The 25,576-nt window shown below is 43.4% G+C and overlaps 1 protein-coding gene and 1 long non-coding RNA gene across 2 annotated transcripts in view; one reads left to right on the top strand and one right to left on the bottom strand.

Moving 5' to 3' along the window:
* CCDC38 (coiled-coil domain containing 38) overlaps positions 1-25,397 on the bottom strand; it is a gene marked incomplete at its 3' end in the record, with an annotated part of 43,549 nt that extends 18,152 nt beyond the window's left edge. The window contains exons 1-5 of the mRNA XM_081250254.1: positions 25,135-25,397; positions 14,434-14,599; positions 12,688-12,752; positions 10,981-11,144; positions 10,789-10,869 (exon numbers count right to left, since the gene is read on the bottom strand). Coding sequence (XP_081106380.1) covers positions 10,789-10,869; positions 10,981-11,144; positions 12,688-12,752; positions 14,434-14,590 — 467 coding nt within the window. The 5' untranslated portion in view covers positions 14,591-14,599; positions 25,135-25,397. The remainder of the gene's footprint in view (positions 1-10,788; positions 10,870-10,980; positions 11,145-12,687; positions 12,753-14,433; positions 14,600-25,134) is intronic.
* Positions 791-5,089, top strand: LOC308625128. The gene is made up of 4 exons (XR_014017054.1): positions 791-954; positions 1,932-2,026; positions 2,635-2,722; positions 4,587-5,089. It is a non-coding gene; the product is annotated as an uncharacterized lncRNA (long non-coding RNA).
* Positions 25,398-25,576: the final 179 nt, after the last annotated feature.

The raw sequence follows: 25,576 nt of genomic DNA, 5'->3' as shown, positions 1-25,576 counted from the left end.
TAACCTTGGGTTAGAGTCCCAAGGCTAAGATCATGGGTTAGAGTCCCACACTAAGGGAGACAATATAAAAGGTTCTAGCCACTGAGGTACTCAAAGGATGGGGTTAGAGTCCCAAACCCTGGGTTAGAGTCCCAGGCCTTTGGTTTCATTGTTTATCTGTGTTTGTCTATGTCTAACTGTTAGGATTGGCTGATAGCGGTTGGCTCTTGTATGACTGTAGCAAAACTTTATTAAACCAGATATGAATGAGGGCCCTCTGACTCAGGAGACCAAAGACATTGCTCCCTGACTAGAAACCTTGCCTTAAGGAGGTGTAGGTTTTTTTTTTCTCACTTGTCCCTAATATGATTGCCTGAAGGTATTGATACATGGGTATATTCTTAATGGAACCAGCCCTGATTACCTTGTTGGGGTGAGAGGGTAAAGGAGAAATGAGGGCGTGTAAAGCAGGAAAATCCTGCATCCCAGAGGAACATACCCTGTTCTTGGGTTAAAGGAATTCTATATAATTGGACACATTTTGGTTTTCCCTTACTGAGAATTTTAACCCTATTTTGCATGAGCCAAACTAACAGGGAGTTAGCATTGAACTGCTTTTAGGTCTTTCTATATATAAAAGGAAAGTTTGCTTGGAGGAACAAACATTGGTGGTGGTGCTTAAGGCCATGGGCTACATACATGGAGGCCTTGGGCTGAATGCATTCCACCTAGAAATAGCCCAGACGTCTAGATTAGCTCCTCTGTGATCTCTGCTGGGGAGGTAAAATATTTTGGTCGTCTACCAGGAAGATTAAACACCAACATGCTCAGAAAGGAAGTGAGGACTTGGGTATTTCAGCCTGTATCTTCCTGAATTCCTCTCTCAAATTCAGCTCCAACGGAGTCTAAGACAGCCTCCTCACTTCACTTTCTTCAAGGTGGTACAGTCACCTCTTTCATCCTCCTCCTCATCAGGTAAGTTTTCTGAGCTGGCAAGGGAGACAGTCTGGACTTTCACAGGCCCCTCTGCAATAGGCAAGCCTGCCCTTAGCACACAGGGGAAAATTATTAGGAGCCTCTGGCCAAATTGACTACAGTCTTGGAGCTGCTGGGCAGCTTCCTCAGCAGCTGGTAGCATGTGTGACTTTCAAGCCACAGTTCTTGGCAATCACCTCTACTGGAAAGTTTCCAGTGTTCCCTAAGGGAACCCTCACATCCACGCTGGCCATCTTTGATTCCTCATTGGATTCTCGGGGGAATTCATACAGCCAAGTTGTGAATAGTCACTACTGCATTTGCTTGCTTCTTTCCAGAAACCAAACTAGGAGATGGAATTGGTTCCCAAATTGTACGGCTCTTGCTTTCTCCCTCACACCTCTTGAGGCTGTCTGCTGTTCTGGGTGGGGTGGGGTCGGGGGGAGTGAGGGAAGGCCATTTTCTAGAGGTTTGCAATCTGTAGACTGTTCTCGGCTCTTGGGTTTGAAACCTGGGGTACTGGTTAACTGTTGACTTATGAGTTGCTTGTTTGCACACTCTCTCCAAACATCCATTCTCAGGGGGGCCAGCTAACCCCTCAGAATCAGCACTAAGGTGGAGTCATTGAGGGGGCAAGCCCCGAGTGTGCCCAGGTGCTTCCTACAAAGGAACAAAGTGTGCCCTGAGCTCCAGATTGGCAAATCCTGGTGCTTTCCTTCATCTCCCATGAACTCAAGGGTTTTCCAGGTGCAGCCAGCATTGCATCCCACGGACGTCGAGTCTCTGATAAGACTGACGTCAGGCCCAATCCATGGAGGCTGGGAAGCGGCGTCAGGAGTTTGCTAACGGCAGTTGTTCCAGGCTCTTCCATGTTTTTGCTGGCCAAGAAGTAAAGTACTTGGAGCACAACGATGGAGGCAGCCCGGTCAGCCAACAACAGAGTTCCTGCTTCACGAAGGGGCTTTTTTTTCCTCCAGAGGATGGACTTCCACTTGGAGAAATCTTGGCTATCCTACCATCAGCTCTGCCTTGCACTGTGAATATCAACTTTCCTCAGATCAAGAGGAAGCAGGTACAAGTCATTTGACTGCTTTTTCTAACTTATTTTGCAATGTTTTCAGCAGCGTAACCAAATTAGGTCTTTATATCAGAATAAGAATTTGCAGAATAGATGTAACATCATGGTTCAGAGGCAAGACCCTCAGAAAAAGCCTGTCTTGCCTGCAGTCAGAGCCTAATGATGATCTCGACTTACTCCATTTGGCTCCGCCTTGGGCGCCCTGTGGCCCTCCCGCCATATGAAGGGGGAAGTCCTGCGTGGCGTGCCAAGACTTCTACCAGCAATCCTCCTACAGCCACAACCAGCCCTACCCTCGAACCCTCCTTACCAGACAGTCAGAAGGGATCGACTCCCCTCCCTGTACATGCCAGCGTATTCAATTCAGTCCACGTGGTCCTCTGCCTCAGGCAGGGCAATATCCCTTAAGACAAGTTCCTGCCGATCTAGATGAGCAGGGTCAACCCAGGGGGTTGGCATCTGTGCACTCCTCCTTTTTCTACCTCTGATCTATATAACTGGAAAAAAACATATTTAAAGCCCAGCTTTCTGTACATGCCTGATACCCCTGTTCCCTTGTTGGGGCAAGATCCACTAACAAAATTAAATGATTTTCTCACCAGACATTAAAGTACTCCCAGACCAAACCTGCGCCCTCTGAGCTGCACTATTACAACTGGGAGACTCGTCCTTGAGGAAATTCCACAAAAGGTAAGAGTGGATGTTTGGGCTGCAGGAAGGCCAGGGAGAGTGAAGATGCCTGACTCAATAGTAGTAAAACTCCATCCAGGCACCAAGGCTCCAAATTTAAAGCAATACACTTTAAACAGGCATTCAAAGAAAGGTATAAACCCTCTGATAACCACCTTTCTTAAATGCCAATTAATCGGACCTCGTCAATCCCCATATAACACTCCAATCCTGCTGGTACAAAAACCCGGGGCCAGAGATTATCGTTTTGTACAGAATTTGAAAGCCATTAACCAAACTGTAGGGGACATATATCCCATGATGCCAAATCCTTATACTTTGCTTCTAGTAAAACTAAGGAAGCTTCAGACCAAAATGCAACCCTCACTTTAAACTTTATGGCAGACTGGGGACAAAGTCTCCAGGGGAAAAGCGCAAATTTCTCAACCAACTGTAAAATACCCTGGATTTGAGTTATCAAAATGAAATCATCCCTTATTGCTGGATCGAAGGGAAGCATTAGCTAGGGTAGCTTTACCCACTACCAGAAGGCAATTGCTAGGATTCTTAGGAATGGCTGGGGTTTTGTAATATTTGGATTCCTAACTTTGGACTCATGGCCAAACCCCTATATGAGGCTCTTAAAGGAAACGACAGTGAGCCATTAAGTGCACTGCGGAATGCCATAAGGCATCTCATACCATACAAATGACTGAAGAAGTCTATTCTAGCAGTCCTAACCTAACTGATCAGTCTTTAGAAAATGCAGATAGGGATATGTTTATGATCGGGAGCAGCTTCGTGGACTGGGGACTCTAGAAGGCGGGGTACACAGTAGTAACTCCTCAGGAAGTCTTAGAAGCAGAAGCCCTCCCCCCAGGTACGTCTGCCCAGAAGGCAAAGCTCACGGCCCTCGTAAGAGCCCTGTGCCTCAGAGCTAAGAAAAAGGTAACCATTTTTACTGAGTATGCCTTCTCTGTCATGCATGCCCACGGGGCCATGTGGAAAGAGAGACATCTACTAACATCAGGAAGAGAAGAAATTAAACACACAGAGGAGATACGGGCCTTATTAGACTCTTATAATGCTGGAAGAAGTAGCCATAGTACATTGCCCGGGCCACCAAAAGACTGATATTAATACAGCTAAAGGAAATATTTTGGCTTTGATCAGGCTACAAAATGGGCAGCCAGAACCCCAAACCCAGATCCTAAGGCCCTAGCACTCACTCCACTTACTCCTGTTTAAGCTCAGTATTAAGAAATGGATTTAGAGAGAACAGAGTAAGGGGGATTTCATGCTGATTCTCAAGACTTAGAGGGTGATCAGTACCAAACAACCAAACAAGGCTGGATTTATACTGAATAGGGACTAGTGCTCATTTACTGGAAAGAATCACTACTCATCTACATCAAGGAATGCATCATGGGAGGGAGGCAACCTATCATTGTCTACGACAGTTTATTGTTGGTCCACAGATGCAAAGGACCATCTAAAAGGTAATACAGGGTTTCCCTGGTGGCGCAGTGGTTGAGAGTCTGCCTGCCGATGCAGGGGACGCGGGTTCGTGCCCCGGCCTGGGAAGATCCCACATGCCGGGGAGCGGCTGGGCCCGTGAGCCGTGGCCGCTGAGCCTGCGCATCCGGAGCCTGTGCTCCGCAACGGGAGAGGCCACAACAGTGAGAGACCCGCGTACCGCAAAAAAAAAAAAAAAAAAAAAAAAACCAAATAAAAGGTAATACAGAATTGCAGGATCTGTGCCAGAAACAATACTAAAACCGGGCCACCCACAGTAATAAAAGGGGTGCAAACCTGACAGACAGAACCAGGAAATGACTGGCAAATAGACTTTAATATATGCTGGTATTTGTGGACACCTTCACAGGATGGGTCGAAGCTTTTCCACGTTGGACAGACAAAGCTTCCAAGGTAACAGAGGCCTTACTGAAAGAAATTATCCCTCGTTTTGGGTTGCTTCATTCAATTAAATGACAACAGAGGAGCTTTCATAGCCAAGGTAACTCAAGGGGTGTCTGGGACCCTCGGAATACCATGGAAGTTACATGCTTCATGGAGACCTCAGTCTACGGGAAAGACTGAAAAGATGAATCGTACCTTTAAAGACGATTGCCGAAATATGTCAAGAAATCCACTTAACTTGGGATAAGATCTTATTACCAGTTTCCCTGCTTAGGGTAAGGGTAGCCCCTAGAAGTAAGTTCCAGTTGAGCCCTTATGAAATGCTATATGGGAGACACTTCCTGAAGACTAAGTATTATTGTAGTCTTGAAAATGATTGTATTATAAAAGAATTAGATACTATAGAATGTGTACAGTCTCTAGGTGTTACTTTATCTGCTATACCTAAATATGTTTCTAGTCCATAAACGTTTCCCACAGACATTCCCCTGCACTGCATAATCTCAGGGGATTGGGTCCTCCTTAAAACTTGGAAAAAGCAACACCCTGAGAATCAGCTGCCACCTGAGTGGAATGGACAATTCCCAAACAGGGCACACTCTCCATGGACTGGAGGAAACAGGAGGACCCCACCGTCCTAACATGGGAGGGAAACCCACTACGGATTTCCCCGCCCCTTGTTACACTTGTGAACCCTTAACTGACCTTAAATTACTTTTCCAAAAGAAACAGGAGAGCTAAGGCTCCACCTGGCCAGGAAGAGAAATGCAGACATCTTCAACCCGAGTCCAGATCAGGACTCCAAATTCAATCACTAAAAATGTTAAAAATAACATATTTTCTTGCATTCCCAAAGAAATAAGGTCCATTTTTGAAGGACTGTTAAAATTAGGAGTTATAGTTCTGTGTATCTTAGAGTTAATCCTTTTTTTTTTTTTTCTTTTTTCGGTACGCGGGCCTCTCACTGCTGTGGCCTCTCCCGTTGCGGAGCACAGGCTCCGGACGCGCAGGCTTAGTGGCCATGGCTCACTGGCCCAGCCGCTCTGCGGCATGTGGGATCTTCCCGGACCGGGGCACGAACCCGTGTCCCCTGCATCGGTAGGCGGACTCTCAACCACTGCGCCACCAGGGAAGCCCAGAGTTAATCCTTTTACTCATAAAATTTTGTACTTATTGTCTGCATTTTATTTTAAATTTATTTATTTATTATTTTTGGCTGTGTTGCGTCTTCGTTTCCGTGCAAGGGCTTTCTCTAGTTGCAGAGAGCAGGGGCCACTCCTCATCACGGTGCGCGGGCCTCTCACTGTCGCGGCCTCTCTTGTTGCGGAGCACAAGCTCCAGAGCGCAGGCTCAGTAGATGTGGCTCACGGGCCCAGTTGCTCCACAGCATGTGGGATCTTCCCAGACCAGGGCTCGAACCCGTGTCCCCTGCATTGGCAGGCAGATTCTCAACCACTGTGCCACCAGGGAAGCCCTACATTTTATTTTAAAAAGGCCTCCCCAACTCGCATGATGATTGCCAAGACGTAAGAGTTCAAGGTGGGACTCATAAATAGTTACATTTAAGTGCAAAACAATTTCATTCCTCTTATAAAAATCCAAGCCCTTGGGCTTCCCCGGTGGCGCAAGTGGTTGGGAGTCCGCCTGCCGATGCAGAGGACACGGGTTCGTGCCCCGGTCCGGGAGCGGCTGGGCCCGTGGGCCGTGGTCGTTGGGCCTGTGCGTCTGGAGCCTGTGCTCCGCAACGGGAGGGGCCACAATGGTGAGAGGCCCGCGTACAGCAAAAAAAAAAAAAAAAAAAAAAAAAAAAAAAAAAATCCAAGGCCTTTACTCAGCAGGGAGCAGGTAGGGTGGTCTTGCCCTCTTTCCCTCAAGACTGAGGAGATGTACAAAGAATAAAGGAAACAGCATGTAAAACATTGACCAACTTAAACTGGTTTGCCTCAAATAGGTAGTTGATTGATCAGACCTTGAGTTATTTTAAAGACAGCAGTGCGCATGTGCAAGACAGGAACCCATGTCTCCAGGAGGACCCCAGAACAAAGAATCTTCAGTCTACGCACTTAAATAATAGAAATGTTGCCACCAGAGCCCTTTACAAAGAGAAGAGTCCTTAAATGAGGGAAATCTGGCTTCCAGCAGCACGAGTAGCTTATGTGGACTGACTTATTCCCCCAACCCCTCACATTTCGCCCCAAACCCTGGATCAGGGAGACAGATTTTAGCCCTGCCTCCTGCCTCCTTCTTGTCAGTCGACCTCGCAGTAAAGTTCTTTCAGTTCTCAAAAGCCCGTGCCATAGTATTGGGTGCTATGTGCATCAGGCAGTGAGCCCTTGCTTGGTAACAATAGATTTACTCTCCTTATTTCTGAGGGAAATATTGTATTAAGTTTTAGACATAGGGAGAAATTAGAAGACAGCAAAAGGTGGCACTTATGTAAGAAGAAGGGAAACTAACACTCAGCGAGCATCCATGTACCAGGTAACATGCAGGGCACGTTGCATGGATGACTTCATCCTCAGTACAGGATAATACTGATGATAATGATAATAATACATCTTATTATTCCTATCTTTTGGAAAAAGAAATAAATGACTTGCAAAGTCATCTGTGTGGTAAATGAGCAAAGTCAGCACACAAACCTGGGTCTGTCTGACTCAGATGCTCATGCTCTCAACAATACCCGGTGACTTGGACAGAAAGCCTTCCCCCAGCCTGCCATTGCTTTCCCATAAAATCATGTTACAAAATGGACCCAGAAGGAATGTTGAAAATAACAATGAAGGTCCGGGCTTCCCTGGTGGCGCAGTGGTTAAGAGTCTGCCTGCCGATGCAGGAGACACGGGTTCGTGCCCCAGTCCGGGAAGATCCCACATTCCGTGGAGCGGCTGGGCCCGTGAGCCATGGCCGCTGAGCCTGCGCGTCCGGAGCCTGTGCTCCGCAACGGGAGAGGCCACAACAGTGAGAGGCCCATGTACCGCAAAAAAACCAAAAAACAAAAACAAAAAACCAGTGAAGGTCCTTGTGAAAGGGAGCTCCACTCTTATCCTTCAGAGCCTGCCTTATCCATACCCTTGTCAATACCCTGATCAATATTACTCCTCTATCTTCAGCCTCAGTACTTCTTTTGCTCAGAACGTCCCTTAAGCCCTGCTGGGAGTGATATTCAAGAGTCAGCAAATGGCGGGCTCATGTATCAGCCGTCAAAAGATGTTGGGAACCCCTCATTCTACCACCACGGTATTTTTAGACTGAAAGCCTCTCTGATGTGCTACAAAGAACAGGATTAAAATAGCTAGAACTGCACAGCTTCGAAGCAAAAGCTTCAGAATAAGCTCCCTTTCTCTTTTTAAACAGATGTCCAGCCCTCCCTTCAGCAGAGGACCTCTGTGGGTCATCCTGAGCCCAAAAAGAGAATAGGAAATAAATAGCAGATGCTTGCATCCCTTTGCTCTGTTACCAGCCTGTTTTTCCTGGCCTTTTGCACCTTTTTAAGGTGACAAGACACATAAACAAAAAGCAAGTTCTCTATGGCCAGGCTGTCTGGAAGGTTTAACTGGGTGGCAATTGTGTATAATTACTGTAGTTATGCAAACATAGAGGCTGGTACTCTAGTTCTATAAAGAGAATCTTCTAATTACATCACGGAGGGAAGGAAGGAAAGTCAGGATTCTTCATCTTGGAGCACTTTCAACCTTAGGCTCCTGACGAAAGAGGCTGCCGAAGCCAGAATGTGTTTGAAACACACATTTTGTTAGTAGCAATAGTTTCCAAGAAACTGTCATCCAGTTCATTTGCTGTGTTTCAGACAAGCTATTGTCTTCCTCCCCAAAAAGTCTGGGATGTAAGTCTAGGACTTCGTTTTAGAAAAGAGAGAAACACTGAGTCCTCAAAAAGAAACAACAAGTTTTAGCATGACTCGATACCCAGACCAAGTGTCTCCTGGATTGTGCCGTTTCTGTTTAAGGATATGACAGAAGGAAGCTTCTTGAGATATTTAAAGTTGGATCGAGTTGACATCCCCTTGACCATAGGAGAAAATACCCGGGTTTTAAAAAGAGTAGCTGGTATTAGAATAATTTTATCCCAGCTCCTGCTCCTGTAATTTTTGTCATTATAAATCCCAGTTTTTTACTCTTTTTGGAAAAATTTTATTTGATTGAAGTATAGTTTACAATTTGTTAATTTCTACTGTACAGCAAAGTGATTCGATTATATATATACAGATACATTCTTTTTCATATTCGTTTCCATTATGGTTTATCACAGGATATTGAATATAGTTCCCTGTGCTCTCCAGTAAGACCTTGTTGTTCATCCATTCTATATAGAATAGTTTGCATCTGCTGATCCCAAACTTCCAATCCTTCCCTCCTCCTCCCCCCTCCCCCCTTGGCAACCACAAACCTGTTCTCTATGTCTGTTAGTCTGTTTCTGTTTCATAGATAAGTTCATTCATGTCATATTTTAGATTCCGCATATAAGTGATATTTGGTATTTGTCTTTCTCTTTCTGACTTACTCCACTTAGTATGATAATCTCTAGGTCCATCCATGCTGCTGCAAATGGCATTATTTCATTCCTTTTTATGGCTGAGTGGTATTCCATTGTATATATGTACCACAGCTTCTTTAGCCAGTCATCTGTCAATGGACATTTAGGTTGTTGCCGTGTCTTGGCTACTGTCAATGGTGCTGCAATGAACATTGAGGTGTGTGTATCTTTTTGAATTATGGTTTTCTCTGGATTTATGCCCAGGAGTAGGATTGCTGTATCATATGGTAACTCTATTTTTAGTTTTTTGAGGAACCTCCATACTGTTTTCCATTGTGGCTATACCAATTTACCTTCCTATCAACTGTGTTGAAGGATTCCTTTTTCTCCTCATCCTCTTCAGCATTTGTTACTTGTAGACTTTTTTTTTTTTTTTTTTTTTTTTTATAGCTTTTTTTTTGGCTGTATGTGGGCCTCTCACTGTTGTGGCCTCTCCCCTTGTGGAGCACAGGCTCCGGACGCCAGGCTCAGCGGCCATGGCTCACGGGCCCAGCCGCTCCACAGCATGTGGGATCTTCCCGAACCGGGTCACGAACCCGTGTCCCCTGCATCGGCAGGCGGACTCTCAACCACTGCGCCACCAGGGAAGCCCCCTTGTAGACTTTTTAATGGTGGCCATTATGACCATTGTGAGGTGGTACCTCATTGTAGTTTTGATTTGCATTTCTCTAAGAATTAGAGATGTTGAGCATCTTTTCATATGCCTGTTGGCCATCTGTATGTCTTTTGTTTTGTTTTGTTTTGTTTTGTTTTTAGGCTGTGCCGTGCAGCATGCGGGATCTTAGCTCCCCAACCAGGGATTGAACCCGTGCCCCCTACATTGGGAATGCAGAGTCTTAACCACTGTACCGCCAGGGAAGTCCCCATCTGTATGTCTTCTTTGGAGAAATGTCTCTTTAGATCTTCTGCCCATTTTTTGATTGGGTTGTTTTTTTGTTATTGACTTATTCAAGCTGTTTGTAATTTTTGGAAATATAGCCCTTGTTGGTTGCATCATTTGCAAATATTTTCTCCCAGTCTGTAGGCTTTTTGTCTTGTCTATTGTTTCCTTTGGCTGTACAAAAGCTTGTAAGTTTGCCTATGTCCAATTTGTTTATTTTTTGCTTTTATTTCTACTGTCTTGGGAGATTGACTTAAGAAAAATTGGTACATAAATCCGGTTTTTAATATCAACCAAGTTAGTTTCAACCAAGTGTAAGTATAAATATAAAAAATACTCCCAATTATAATTGTAAGATGACTGTAAAAATATAAAAGCACCCCAATTTCAGAGATGTTAAAATGGGGGAAGAACAGAACAGTGCCTTAGAATGAAGAAAAAATGACACTTAGAAAATAATTTATTGTTTACCCCAACATTGGTTTACTTCTTTTCAACTAATTTCTTGGTTTCTGTAATGACAAATTAGAGAAATGTTTCAGCCAGAGGTCACTGTGTCCTGGCACCCAGGTAGAGATAATCCTTGATCGACAGATTACTTATTTTTATAATGTGATAATACTTATGAAATCATCAACTGATCAGGATTAGTCCCACTGAGGTCTTGCCAGGCACAAGTAGGTTTCAGTGGGGCGAGGACACTTGATGAGGAGAAGATGGTGCCTGGCCTCACCTTTTCACCGACTGTATCTCCATACTCGCCTTCTTCAGCTCTGCTGTCATTTGGAGTTTGTTTATAGTTTCGTGCGCTGCACTGAAAAGAAACAGATTTGTTAGTTTGTTTTGTATTGGGCTGTGTTCTGAGAAACTAAAAAGAAGAAAGAAGGAGGGAAAAAGGCAATCTGGCCAGAGTGAAAAGACGAACATTTTAAGAGCATCTACAGATCTCTGGTCGTTTTCTCGAAGGAACTCTTCAGAGGCCATTGCATCTTCTTCGAGCTTTTTTTCTGCTTTCATGAGTTGTCTTTCCTTCATTGTTGTGTGTTTTTCAAACTTCTGAATTGTGTTTCTTTTGGTTGACAGAGCATACTAGGAATATTGAAAACAAAAGTGCATCAAGAACATGATTCCACATTTCTAGCACATTTCAACGGTCTCACAACACTGGCCTGGTCTGTGATCACTTGTATTAGAAATAACAGTATGCCCAATCTTGGGGCTACAGCCTTCATTGCATGTAGGAATTTTATTTTCAGGATAGTTAGAATGGAGACTCATGCCTTTCTTTCACTTTTTTAAAGAGGCTCAATGTTGTTCCAAAATGGTTCCGCAGATCAAAATAGCTACGTATCCCCTCAGGCTCTATCCTAAGAAAAAGTGGGGGGGCGTCCATATCCCTCCAGAGAGCAAGTCTACTTAGTATTATTCAGTGTCCCTCCAATACTTTCTGGGCCTTGGGAAATTGGGCTGTCTGTAGCCACAAAAGCTTTCCTGTAGGAAGTACCATGGGAGAGTCAGGTTCCAGTGATTCCTCCAAGAGGGTAGGGGGGTGGGGGGGTATTTAACCAGCCTCAGAGCATCCTGTTTAGATCCCCAAATACAACTTTGATAGCTAGCTGCTTTTTTTTTTTTTTAGTACATAATATAAGAATCCCCACAGCTGGGGACCAGAAAAGTCACCAGAGGTCTTCAGCAAAGGAGGGTCAGGTGTGGAGGACAGGCTGAGTACAGAAAGCAAACATGGGAGCAGGAGACCCGTGTTCAGAAGGTCTAACAGTAATTCATGCGAGAGCTACTGGCAACACGGACTACAGTGGCAGCAGAGGAGGTCATGAAAAGTAGCATGATTACAGATATAGTTGGAATAAAATATATTCCAAAGGATATTTGGGTGTGGGCTGTAAGAAGGAGGAGTTGAGGATAACTCCAATATTTTGGGCATAAACAACTGGAAAAATGGAATTGCTGTTTACAGAGATAGGGAGCACTGCCTGAGATTCAGATCTGCAGGGGCAGGGAAGGGTATAGCAGGGGCAGCTTTGGCAATGCGAAGTTTGAGATGCCTATGGAGCATCTAAGTAGAGATGTTAAGAACTACGATTACAGTTGTTGAGTCTGGAGTTGCGTTTGTGAGTCCGGAGTTCAGGAAAGAAGATCAGGCTAGAGAAGTAAACTTGGAAGCTGTTAACAGGGCAGTAGAATTTAAAGCCTCCAGCCTGGAGGAGTGTAGATAGAGCGTGGGGTGAGGTGTGAGCCCTGGGCATTCCAGCATTTGGAGATCAGGGTGAAGAGGAACAAGAAAATTATGAAGGAGTGAGCTGCCAGTGCTGTGGAAGAACCAAGACATAGAGAGGCTCGGAAACCAGCTGAAGAAGGTGTTTCAAAGGAGGGTGATCACCTGGGCCAATACCTGCTGGAAGTGAGTAGAAGGAAGACTGTGAAATGACCATTTGAATTTGGCAACAGAAGTGGTGTTGGTGGAATGATGAGAACAAAAGCCCTGATCTTCAAGGTAGGAAAGGCAATGTGTCTGGGGCATGAAGGAAAAATAAAATGTCCGGGTGAAAATTTGGCAGGTATATGCAGGAAGTCTTCTATTCGGCTAATGGGAGAAAGAAATTATTTTACCTACCTCGAGCATAAATCTGTCTCTCTGGTCATTAATAAATTCATGGACAGTCCTTTTTGTGTCTGCACCTTTAAAGAAAATTGAAATAGACTTAAGTTTGATTCATTATCCCTCAAAGATGTTGTATAAAATAAAAGGTATGTAATTAAATTATTGCATACAGTATGTATCTGACTTAAAAAAATACCTTCAGATAAACCTCTTCCAAACCACTGAAAAATTACTTTAATAATATTAGCTACCATTTATTTTATGCCCATATTCCAGGACCTTCACTAGACTTTTTTTTTTTTTTTTTTTTTTTTTTTGCGGTACACGGGCCTCTCACTGTTGTGGCCTCTCCTGTTGTGGAGCACAGGCTCCGGATGCGCAGGCTCAGTGGCCATGGCTCACAGGCCTAGCCGCTCAGCGGCACGTGTGATCTTCCCGGACCAGGGCACAAACCCGCGTGTCCTGCATCGGCAGGCAGACTCTCAACCACTGCGCCACCAGGGAAGTCCCTCACTAGACTTTTAAAATATATAATTTAATCTATTAATAACCCCAGTAAGGTTCTTATTACTATCCCCATCCTGTATGTGAGGTCCTGAAGTTCAGAGATGTCAAGATGCTTGCCCAAGACTGCACAGCTAACAAGTGGCAGAAAGGTATAGTCACTGGTATCACTGTGTTGCCCAGCATTTGCCTCTTTTTCATACAATTATCGTGCAGAATATGCACCTCCAAGAGCTTCTAAATAAGTTAACATGGCTTCCTTCTTCTACATTAATTATTGAATTCAAAGTCCTTTCCTAAGTGATTTTCTTGTTCTCCGAAGATTTTTTTTTCCCCACAATTTGGGAAAGTACATGGATTTTGGGAGCCAAAGAAATTTTCTTTTTTAGTTACCACAGCAAATGCTGGGCACTCCATGTGTGTTTATCCTTCCTTCCTTTTAATTTTCAATTTAAAAATTTAGACAAGACACATTTGGGGGAAGATGTTATGACTCCATCATCGTACCATTAACCACTTTAGCCTCATTAGCTTCAAACTGCTATCAATCTCATTTATAGACACTTCTTGATCTGATGAGTAAGAAACGCCCATCACATTCTGATGACCAGATTGCCCTCATTCATAGAGCAGTAATGAATAGCTTGTAGTATTTTAACAGGTTGCCTTCAAATAACATTAAAACAGGTTATGTTTTTTTCAACAACAGGCAAACTTGCTTAATTCTATGAGCTTCCCGATTCTGGACATAAGAGTTTCACGGCCTGGACAGTCAAGGCTCCACTTTAGAAAGTTTCTGTATTTCTAAATCTGAAATGAGATGAGTGTTAAAGGTGGAACTGAGTGTAAAAGGCCAGAGCTAATAACTCTAATACTGTATTGTTTTGGCCGTGACCTTCTTCCTTAGAGCCACGAAAATGAGTCACAGTCTATTTCTTTTTTTTTTTTTCCTGGCTGCATTTCGCGGCCACTGAACTTCCCTGACCAGGGATGGAACCCGTGCCCCCTGCAGTGGAAGCATGGAGTCTTAACCACTGGACCACCAGGGAAGCTCAAGTCTATTTCTTGGAAAAGGTATGTTTTCTTATTTAAAATAGATTTTCTCCCAACTCTCAACCCCCGTTTACAAAGACCTCCTACCATGTTATGAGACTGCATACTTTGTTTTTCTCACCTCCAGAAAAGCCCCCAAACCTAACATTAACAGTAAATATTCAAAACAATATTCTTAATCAAACAGTAATTTAGCCTTACCTTCTGTTAATCTGAGAATAAGAGTGGGATCTAGCCCCAGTTTTTCAGTTGAGGTACCAACTGTGTCAGCGAAGATTCCTATTTGGCCCAGGTGTGAACAATTCTTCATTCGGGATGAAAAAGTAGACTTTTGGTAGATTTTCATGCTGCGGTTCATAAATTTTTCCTGCCCAAGCGAAAAAGTTTAACAGAATTTCTAATATACGAAAATAATGTTGTGTTAAAATAGTGATTGTATATAAAATTATCATATGCAACAAGCCCTTTTCTCATTACTAATTCGTTAAACAAGCAACTTCAAGTTCTTTTGTCTGAAGGATTGTGCCAGTTTTCTATTCCTTCTCATATGAAGCTGAGCACAAATATAGGAACGTTCAACCTTGATTAAACCTAAACTTCACAAACAGGAGGCTGGAAAGTGTTCTGGTTTTGTTTTCACGATCTTGTCTTGCTCAAAATGCAGGTCTCTTGGAGATTCCACCGATTTGAAAGGATTGGTTCTGTGGAACTGAAAACTTGAGAGCAAATGCACCTCCCCAGTAGGCATTAGAAAAAATCAGGCTTCCTATTTCTTGAATCTTTTCTCAATATCGGATACTTTCAAACTATAGAACACATGCAGAAAACCATGACCTCACAGCTGAATTGGTTAGTAAGCATTTCTAGATTTTTTTCCCCTCATTCTAATTAGGATTTAAAAATTTTTTTGTAATCAACCTTTACTTCTAGTGATAAGCAAAGCAAACCTCATGAAATCCAAACCATGGATCTGCTTCTGTACTTGTATGACCCTGAGAGTGAGTGCCTTACTTGCCACACCTTTGTCCCAGCCCACTGATCTTGTCTTTATTTAAAATTTTGATATTTTGTTCATCATGGATTTTTTTGCATTAATTTTAATTTTTTACAATAGTGAATTAAAATGTTGCTTATTCTGATTGCTGAGTTTTTGCCTCCCCCTTAAATTTTGCACCCAAGGCAAGTACCTCACTTACCTCACGCTAATCCTTGTCCAGATTTTTATATATATATTTTTGTATCATTCAAATTTCTCAATGAGCTTATGTAATTTTTACAATGAAAAAAATAGCAATGATGTTTTCATCTGAGGGAAAAAGGGCATTCAGGAGTTTATATAAAAGGGTGTGCTCACAACAGGAACAATGGGACAAAACATCCTATCTCAGGGCACCCGTTTAAATTTTTTTGGTTTTAATTAATTATTTTTGGCTGTGTTGGGTCCTCATTGGCGCATGCCAGCTTTCTCTAATTGCGGTGAGCGGGGGCTACTCTTCGTTTTGGTGCGCGGGCTTCTCGTTGCAGTGGCTTCTCTTGTTGTGGAGCATGGGCTCTAGATGCGCGGGCTTCAGTAGTTATGGCTCATGGGCTCCAGAGCACAGGCTCAGTAGTTGTGGCACACAGGCTTAGTTGCTCTGCGGCATGTGGGATCTTCCCGGACAGGGTTCGAACCCGTGTCCCCTGCATTGACAGGCGGATTCTTAACCACTGCGCCAGGAGGGAAGCCGTCCTACAGGTTTCTTGCCTCTTGTCTCACATCTTATTGAAGCCCATATTTTTATGGCCATATTTACAATATTTGTTAAGCAAATTATTATTCAAATACATGACCAAGAAAATGACTTTTGTAAAACCTTTTTAAAAAAATGAACATGCTTTCACACAGGTACATCTAATCATATCTTTATTTCTTTTGAGTAGTGAAATAGCAAAAACAGAATTCCTCCTTAAAGAGTACATGAATTACAGATTTTTTCTGCTGAAATTGTCTCCAAAACAATGGCAAATCCAGCAAGCAATGAAAAGGTGTCAAAGAATAAAGAAAATGTGAATGTCATGCTTCCAAGTATAATGACAAGTAAGTCCCATATTCTTAATTCAATTAAGTAAATATCCCTAATTCTAAAATATTCTGCCTCTATGTTTGTTTTTTATTGAATCGTCAGAATTTTTATTTTAAGCAGAACCTGAACAATCCCACTATCCCACTATCTCTGATATTATAAATTATTAATTGGGAAACTCAGGTTAATTTCAGATATGAAGCAATAAAAATATATACATGGAGAAACAGAAAATACTTTATTTGTAGATAGTATGATAGCATACCTACAAACCTCTCCCCAGTCAAAAACCTGGGAAACAAGTTGACTTATTAAAGCATTCTATAGAGTAAGTGGACACAGAGTCAGTTATACTTTATTAACCTAATATGTCAAGCTAAATAGATTAACTTTATTAATTAGAAAATATACAAGGGAATTAAATCCAACAAAGCAATAATACCCTTAATTGTGTGACCAGGAGATTTGACAGATGAGAAATGTGTCATGTTTTTAAATAGGAAGGTTGATTTTGTAAAGCTGCCATCTTTTCTGAAATTAATTATAAGTTTTATGGAATTAGAATAAAAATGTTACAAAAAATTGGTCAGGGAGTTGGGTGTTGGGTTAGGTAGAACTTTGCATAATGATTCTGAGGTTCATCTAGAAAGAGAAACAAATACTTTTGAAGCAAGAATGTAATGGGGGGCTTCCCTGGTGGCGCAGTGGTTAAGAACCCGCCTGCCAATGCAAGGGACACAGGTTCGAGCCCTGGTCCGGGAAGATCCCACATGCCGCAGAGCAGCTAAGCCAGTGCGCCACAACTATTGAGCCCACGTGCCTAGAGCCCCTGCTCTGCAACAAGAGAAGCCACTGCGATGAGAAGCCCGCGTACCGCAACAAAGAGTAATTCTCGCTCGCCGCAACTAGAGAAAGATCGCGCGCAGCAACGAAGACCCAACGCAGCCAAAAATAAAATAAATAAGAAAATGAATTTTAAAAACAGAATGTAATGGGGGTGTTGTTACTTATCCTTTAAAATGTTATATATTATCACAGAGTCTCAGAAATTAAAACAGTATGGTACTGGCATTAGGAAGCCAGCTCAATGGACCAAGAATAGATCCTATTACATGTAAGATTTCATAAGTGATGAACCTAGGGTCACAAATTGAAGAAGACTTATATTTCCAGCAACCTTGGGGTAACAAGGACCAGACTTACCCTCTTGCCTGAAAAATATATGGAACAACAGTTTTAAGACATCAGACATCAAGGAGCAAAGCATAGTAATCCCTGAGGGAGGGGAAACAAATGAAATGAGTCCTGTGCTGTCCTCAGTGTACTGCCTGGAGAGCATTTCCAGGACACAGCATGGGGATGGGGTACTCAGCAGTCCCCATGGATTGAAAAGGCAGAGCTGGGGGTAGGGAGGACATGGTGGCTGGAGTTCCAAGAGCAGAGTACTGGAGGGGAGAGCGCCACACAGAAAGAGGGTTCTGATGATCTGCATTCTTCAGCTGAGAGCTGATCCTGAGCCTTAGGTGTGAGAGCTTTCACACTCTGAAATCTGCAAATTACAAATCAGGGAGAATCTTTTTCCCCGAGAGCCGGTTGTTAAACATTTATCAGCACACCAGGGGTAGCTGCCCTGCTCAGTTCTCTTGTGTCCCTCACTATGCTGAGTGCGATTAAATCAGATCATGTGTATAAAGTATCAAGCACAGTGATGACACTGGGTTAAACTCAATACATGATGTTTGACAAGAGAGAAAACCCATGAAAGGAAAACTGAGAAGTGTTTGTATTTGACAACTTAAGATTCAGTGCTCCTAGACTTGTCATCTAACTAGAGGATGCTCAGAAAGCAGTGCGTCTCAGTCCAGAGGAGTGAATGGCTAACATTCGGATTTTAGCGGTTCTGACAGACTGATATGGGAAAGAGAGACCTCCTCAGGCCCCCCAGGTCAGTTCTCATCCATCCCGCCCGCTCCAGAGACCAGCCCTGGCCGTCTGCATAATACATTTGCTGGTTACCATGTCCCCATCTTAAATTTCTGTCCCTGGAAGTTTTCACAATAACTCTACCTTCACCCTGAAACAAAGTTGTCATTCTCAGAAGTGTTCCCCCCTCCCCACCTTGTTTATTTTCTGTTCTAGAATTAAGTACAAGGAGAAGAGAGGGTAACATGGAGGAGTCCAGGAGGATATCATTTTCAGAAGACTCTTCTCTGGGAAGGGGTAGCCAAGGTGACACTGGAGCTTTGGCACTTGACTCACAAAAACAAAGCCAGAAAAGGTGCCCATCTCAAAGTGGAGATCCAGGACTTGTAAACTAACCTGGAAAACAGAGGGTAGTGTCCACATCACCCTTAATCCTGGGGAGCTAGGAGTTCTGTTTCTCTCTCTCGACATTATTACAAAACTCAAGAGAGGTGGGCGAATGCGCAGAACTGGCAGAGAAGTCAGGGGCAAAGGATCTGGCACGAGTTGTCCCTGGCTGACTAGCACATACCCTGAGGTCCTTCCTGGCTGGACCTCCTCATTCCTCTGGTTCAGGCCTGCCTTCTGGTATTGATGGACCCATTCCCAGGGCCCAGCAAACCAGGTCAATGGCAACCAGGTGACTGCCACTGGCCAGTAACTCAGGGAAGTAACTGGGAAAACCGAGGAAGCTCTACCACGCCCATAATCAACTCCAAGAATGCCTTCAGCCTCAGCCTGCCCTGCCCTGTAGTCATTCGAGTTTGTGACACACACACACACCCCCGCCCCGCCCCGTGCAGGCTGACTTCTGGTGACTCCTTTTCTCCTTTATCCTGCTGTCAACCACTGGAGGTATTTAGTGGTGCAGGTAAAGCTCAACAGTGCAATCTGCCTGCCCAGAAACAACCCTGATATAAGTGCACTTGGCCAGCGGATTGAGAAAGTGAGTTCCTTCAGACTGTGAGGCCAATTAGGACCCAAATTATTGAAGACATATTACTTTGCCTGTTAGAGGATCTGGAGTAGAGTGTAGGGGAGGGGGGTGGAGGAAGTGGGTGGTGGGGTCAATGTCTTCTTCTCTTTAAAATCTTGAATATAGAGGTCACTCAGTTTAAATAACATCCCTTGACAAGACATTTTAGTAATATGTGTTCCAGTATCAGTTTAAAAGCTTAAGATGGTAATTTATGGCAGTGGTAGAATCCACTGGTTCTTCATCCATTTTCTTTTCTTCCCCCACTCACCATGTATATATTGGAGGCATACAATGTATTGGGTTCTTTTTAAGACTCTGAGTACACAAAGACCAATAGGACATAGTTCTGCACCCTGGACCTATACTATACAATACAATACAATAGGGCAAACGATACAGCGGTGATAGTGACGGGTCTGGGAGCAAAAGCAAATAATGTGATCTATGCCTGAGGCATTTAGAACAGTCTTTATATATATATATATATATATATATATATATATATATATATAAATTTATTTATTTTTGGCTGTGTTGGGTCTTCATTGCTGCACACGGGCTTTCTTTAGTTGCAGTGAGCGGGGGCTTCTCTTGTTGTGGAGCTCAGGCTCTAGGCATGCGGCCTTCAGTAGTTGTGGCGTGAGGGCTCAGTAGTTGTGGTGCATGGGCTCAGTAGTTGTGGCGCATGGGCTTAGTTGCTCTATGGCGTGTGGGATCTTCCCGGACCAGGGATCGAACCTTTGTCCCCTGCATTGGCAGGCAGATTCTTAACCACTGTGCCAGCAGGGAAGTCCTGCTCGTTTAAATATTGACATAAGCCTCCGTAATCTCAACGAGTCACGTTTAAGACCCAAATGTCCCAGCAACACTGTAGCAGGTGATCAGGAATGCAGACTTTGGAGTGGACAACTCTGATTTTGAATCTTGATTTGGTACTTACAGATGTGTAAGCAAGTTCAGTTAACATTCAAAATATATTTCTGCCTACTGTGTGTCAGGCACGGTTCTGGGTGCTGGAGAGAGGGCAATTTTTTTTTAAAAGAACAACAACAAAAAAAGACAAAAACCATTGTTTTCATGGAGCCTAGATTTTAATCCCTTAGCATCTCTGAGCCTCAGTTTCCTTCCATAAAATGGGAATAACTGTTCCACCTCTTAAGGTTTGCATGAGGATTCAATGAGTGTGCACATAAACGACCAAGCAAGATGCCTAGAATACGGGATGAAGTCAGTAAATGGGAGCTACCAGGTGCTAATAGTTACTAATTAGCCTGTGATTTTACTTCTAGTGACTATAAACACAAAGATGAACAGGAGAAAAAGAAACTATGTTAAAGCGTATAAAAGAGAAAATATTAATAAAAACCTACAACATTGATACTATACTTTTCCAGATTACTGAAGTTTTTTCACAGGCATTAGGTTCATTCTGACAGGTAGAAAAGGTTGGTGAAAAGTTGATAGCAATCTGTTGGGTTGATGTATTTGGAATTTGGATGGCTAATACTAAAGATTTGCAGGAGATTTCCTTAAATTTATGCTTAGCACTCATCCCCACCCTTAAGATCCTGCTCACCTCTTTTTTGTCACATTTTCCCCCTCTTCAATCCTTCTGCCTATTTAAATTCACTCCCTTCCTCATCCCTACTCTGATTCCCTTTATCCTAAAAGTCTATCTGCAATAAACATCTTTATCCATGGGTTCTGGCACTTTTTAACTCATAGAAAAACTGGAAGTTCTCATTCCTCTAAGCCAACTGCTAATAGCAGACATTTGCTCTTACTCCATCTCTTGGGTAATTCATAGTACACGTAAAGAGAATCAGTGGTCTCTAGAAGTTGTTATACTTCTATATTTCCATATGTATTAATCCCCCTACTGATTAATGAGGGGTTGGTGATGATCATAAAGGAGAAGAAGAGAACCAACTATGCTTAGGAAGGGATTATAAAGTTCCCGAACTAAACCAATATGGTGTACCAATCAGGAAAAATAAGTAGAAGCTGGTGAATGTCTTTGTTGTGCAAAACAAAAATAGCAGAATGACTAAACAAAGGCTCTGTACCCAAATGAGAGGGAAAATGTTGGATTGCACAGCAAATGCGTGCAAATTCACATCTAAAATACATGTACAAATCCAACTTCTGATGGATGAAAAAGATAAAGATCTCAGAAAACCATGGATTGAAAATGGTGGTATGTGATTGCAAGCCATCAGTTTTATAGGCTTGTGATTAAGAGCATGGACTCTCATTATGCTCTTTCATCCTCACCCCTCAATTTCCCCGTCTTTCAAAAGAGATGGTAAGAATAGCACCTACCTTGTGGGATTGTTAGGGGAGTTAGTTAGCATATGTCCTGCCCCTTGGACAGCATCAGGAGCACAGTAAGTGTTATGTAAGTGTAAGCTCATGGAGAAAGCACTCTAAGGAGGGAAGGTCCTTGGTGTGTTTGAGAAACAGCAAGGAAACTAGTGGAGCTTAAGCACAGTGAACGAAGGGGAGTGACAGCCAAGGTCAAAGAGACAACAAGGGCCCTGTAGGTCATTTACTCAGTGGAATAAAGATCATTACATGAATCACTCTGACTGCTGAGCTGAGAAGAGACTATAGAAGAGGTTGAGGGTCAAGTCGGGAGACCTGTTGGGAGGTTACAGCCATTGAGAGGCAAGAGCGTATGGGGTCTCTTGGGTTAGGAGTGGAAGTGGTGAGAGGTGGTCAAATTCTAGATATATTTGGAAAGTAGAGACTACATGACTGTGATGGTTTGGATGTGGGGTATGAGATAAAGAGCCCAGGAAATAAAGAATGGAGTCGCCATCAACAGAGACAGAGAAGGCTGTCTCTGGGGAAAGGGGTGGGTGGGAAGAGCAAAGTTTCAGTTTAGAACATGGTAAGTTTGAGATATCTATCAATATTAGACATCTAAGGGGATGTGGGTATAAAATATACTGTTCTTCCAAGTGAACACCATGCTGGTTGGTTTAATTCTTGCATTATTCTAACATTATGCAATCACACGTGGTCACCACATTATATAAAAGACTGAGTCAGGACCTTTGATGCGTGTCATCGTAGGGGCAGCATGAATGGCACTGTGGAAAGACCCTGGCCTTTGGGAACAGGCAGGTTTGAATCTTGCCTCTGACTCCACCCAGCTCTTTCTCTTAGGCCTACCCGAGTAAACTCAGAGCACCTTAGCTGCTGCTTCTATCAAGTATGGATACTCATACCTTTCTTACAGCCTTGTTGCAATTTCCAAGCACAGATAATGTATGGGAAGTGCCTACTGATGATAGACTGATAGGGAAATAATTGCTTATACTTTCTTCAGAGTAGATATCCAGATCTGTCCTCTTTCTGGTCCACTTTGTCTTGTGAATAACCACAGCACTTGAAAAGAATAGGAGAGGTAGGTGACAACTAGCTTTCCTAAGGAACTCTGAATTAAAGTTATTGAAACCCGGTCGTTTGAGAGGAATTGACCACCAATTTCCATACAAATTTGGGGAATCTGACTCACCTTAGGGCTGATTCTTATTATTCCAATATTTGTGGAAGTGGAGAAAGAGGAATGGGTTTTGTTTTTTTTTTGCGGTATGCGGGCCTCTCACTGTTGTGGCCTCTCCTGTTGCGGAGCACAGGCTCCGGACGCACAGGCTCAGTGGCCATGGCTCACAGGCCCAGCCGCTCCGCGGCATGTGGGATCTTCCCGGACCGGGGCACGAACCCATGTCCCCTGCATCGGCAGGCGGACTCTCAACCACTGCGCCACCAGGGACGCCCTAGGAATGGGGTTTTATAATGTCCAAACCTAAAGTCCCAGACCAATTCTAAATGAATTCACAATAACAATATCTAGCACATGTTATCTGAAGCAGTTTGTGTTTGATTTTCTTGACAACTCTCTCTACAGTTCAATGAAAATGGATTTGCAGATTCTCTTACTAGGAGATAGAAAGCTCTGTTTGTCCCCCACGTGCAAATGAAGATTTAGACAGATTCTCTCAGACTCAGTGCCTTTCAAGTTTTTCCCACCTCATTCCGGCCCAGTTGGACAAATACTAGGAGAAAGGGCTGTGAACTGTGTCCTGGGATAGTGTGTGGAGACAGGCACTAGCAATGTTTTATTTACAGGAAGCCGGGAGCCACTAGGTCCTTGGCCTGCTCTGTGACCCGCCTCTTTTCATTAGGTCAGAAGCAGAGCGTGATGGTGAGGAAATTACCTTCAGCTTGACCTTTAAGGACCTGCTGGCGTCAAGCTAGCTATTTGGTATGGGCTTTTCTGTTGACATTTCTGACTGCACCTTTTGCAACCTGAAAATATTACTGGAGTTCAAGAGGAAGGAAGAGTAGGGGAAAGAAATCAGCCAGTTTGAGTCCCATGATGTGAAAAGTACTTTGTAAACCAAAAAGTGCTACAGGGATGCTGGTTATTTCCGAGGAAAACTGTGTTATCCTCACCCCTCTATAATTGTTTAACAATGACCGGAGGAGAGAAGTCCACTCTTAACCTTCTTGCTTCTGCAAACTTCTTGTTTGCAGGAGCTTTTTGGGGAATGTTGTCTATCTGGACTGTAATCGGATACACTCAGTTCACCCACAGATATAAATTCCCATGAAGAAAAAGTATGATTTCTTTTAGACTTACCAAGAGCTTGTAAGCTTAAAGAACATGGTATATTCTTTGAAGAACTATTGGTTGAAATCAAATCTTTAACTTAATTGACCAGCAAGACAAATAGCAGGATTAAAATAAACTAATAGTAATAATAATAATAATAATAATAATAATACTTCTTTAGAGCTAGGCACTGGGCCGAGTCATTTACATTTCATCTTATTTAAAGCTCAAACAAGTCCATAAAGTAGAATCAATTATTCCCATGATATGGATGAGGAAAATGAGGCTTAGAGAAATTAAGTAAATTGCCCAAGGTCAAATAGCTCATAAGTTACAGAAGTGGGATTATGACAAATTTACTGAACCCCACAGCCTTCTATGTGCCTATAATTTCACCCCGTGCTTAGTTTATACCTCTAATTGCAACATCTGCAAATATGCCTATAATTGCAAAATGTAGCAGATTCAAGTCTTTAGCAGAAATTTTATAAACAAAATGTTAATATTTCTCTATGAATTAGTGACTTTATGTGTTTCTATTTTCCACTGTTTCTATGGGTTGGCCCAAAAGTTCCGTTTGGATTTTATACTTCTCTTATAGTATTATTTCTCTGTATATATTATACCTTTCTTTTTAAAACTGTGAAAGACACACATCTGTTTTTGATTGTGTGTCTGAGCTGTGAGTAATCTAGGAATTTTTTTCCCCTTTAGGGTCTCTTTTATTCACATTATCTATTTAATTCCAACCCCCTCTTCTTTTTTCTCTCTTTCCTACCTGTCTGATCTGTCTCTTTCGTGGCCATAATATGAAGCTTAGGCATATTCGCATTTACTGTGTTCATTTAAAGGAGTTTTTGCTTTCTGTTCTTCGTTTTTAAATGGCTTTATAGTGACAAAAAATGGACTTTTAGATTTTGTGGTTTTGCTGGCTGCAGCTTTCTTTTATCGTATGTTATTTGCGTCCATAAAGTGTCTTCCTTTTGATTGTAAAGTTTTTGCTGGGCAGGGAAAGGGCCTTCCTATCTTTGAATGTCCTGCAAGGCCTAACACAGAGCTTCTAATAACAGTGTATAAACAAAATAAAATATTTGAGAAACTCAAAACCCAGTGCCTGCCAGTGTATTCACAGCAACTGACAGGCAGGAAGAGATGTGGCTAAGAATTACAGACCATCTTCCTTAAACAAACTTAATTCGGTCTCCAATCTAGGTGAGGGCAGGCCCCACCGGATACAGCTGCGGTGGGCGACACTGAGCTGAAACCAATCTTACCTCGACGAGTTTGCATTCAGGGGCCGTTCCAACCTATCCTTCAGGAAGGCGGAAGGATAGGGGAAGATGGGCGAAGGCGCCAGTCGATTTTTTAGTCTCGGCTCTATCCTCCCCTGCCCCGCTCCCCCTTCATCTCGGGGACCGTGTGGTAGGGGATCCGAGAGCGGAGCGGGCCAACCGCAAAGTGCGCGGCACCCGCGGTACTCGCGGCCGCGCGGACCCTGGAGCGACCCCCCTCCACCACCTCCCTCTCCTCTCCATCCCCGGGTTCCCTCTGAGGGCGGCCCCCCGAGTCCCAGGCTGCCGCGAGTTTCTGGGCAGAGGTTTCTCCCCACTCTGTACCCTCCCGGGACTCTGTACCCTCCCGGGACTCTGTCCCAGGTCCGGCCCCTGCCCCTACCCAGGTCCCCCTCCTCCCCCATTCTCCCCCCTCCGGGCCCCC

This window comes from Mesoplodon bidens, assembly GCF_964165515.1.
Source record: "Mesoplodon bidens genome assembly, chromosome: 11".
In the NCBI taxonomy this organism is placed as follows: domain Eukaryota; kingdom Metazoa; phylum Chordata; class Mammalia; order Artiodactyla; family Ziphiidae; genus Mesoplodon; species Mesoplodon bidens.
Note: the sequence above shows the minus strand (reverse complement) of the source record. Positions and strands in the feature narration are given on the sequence as shown.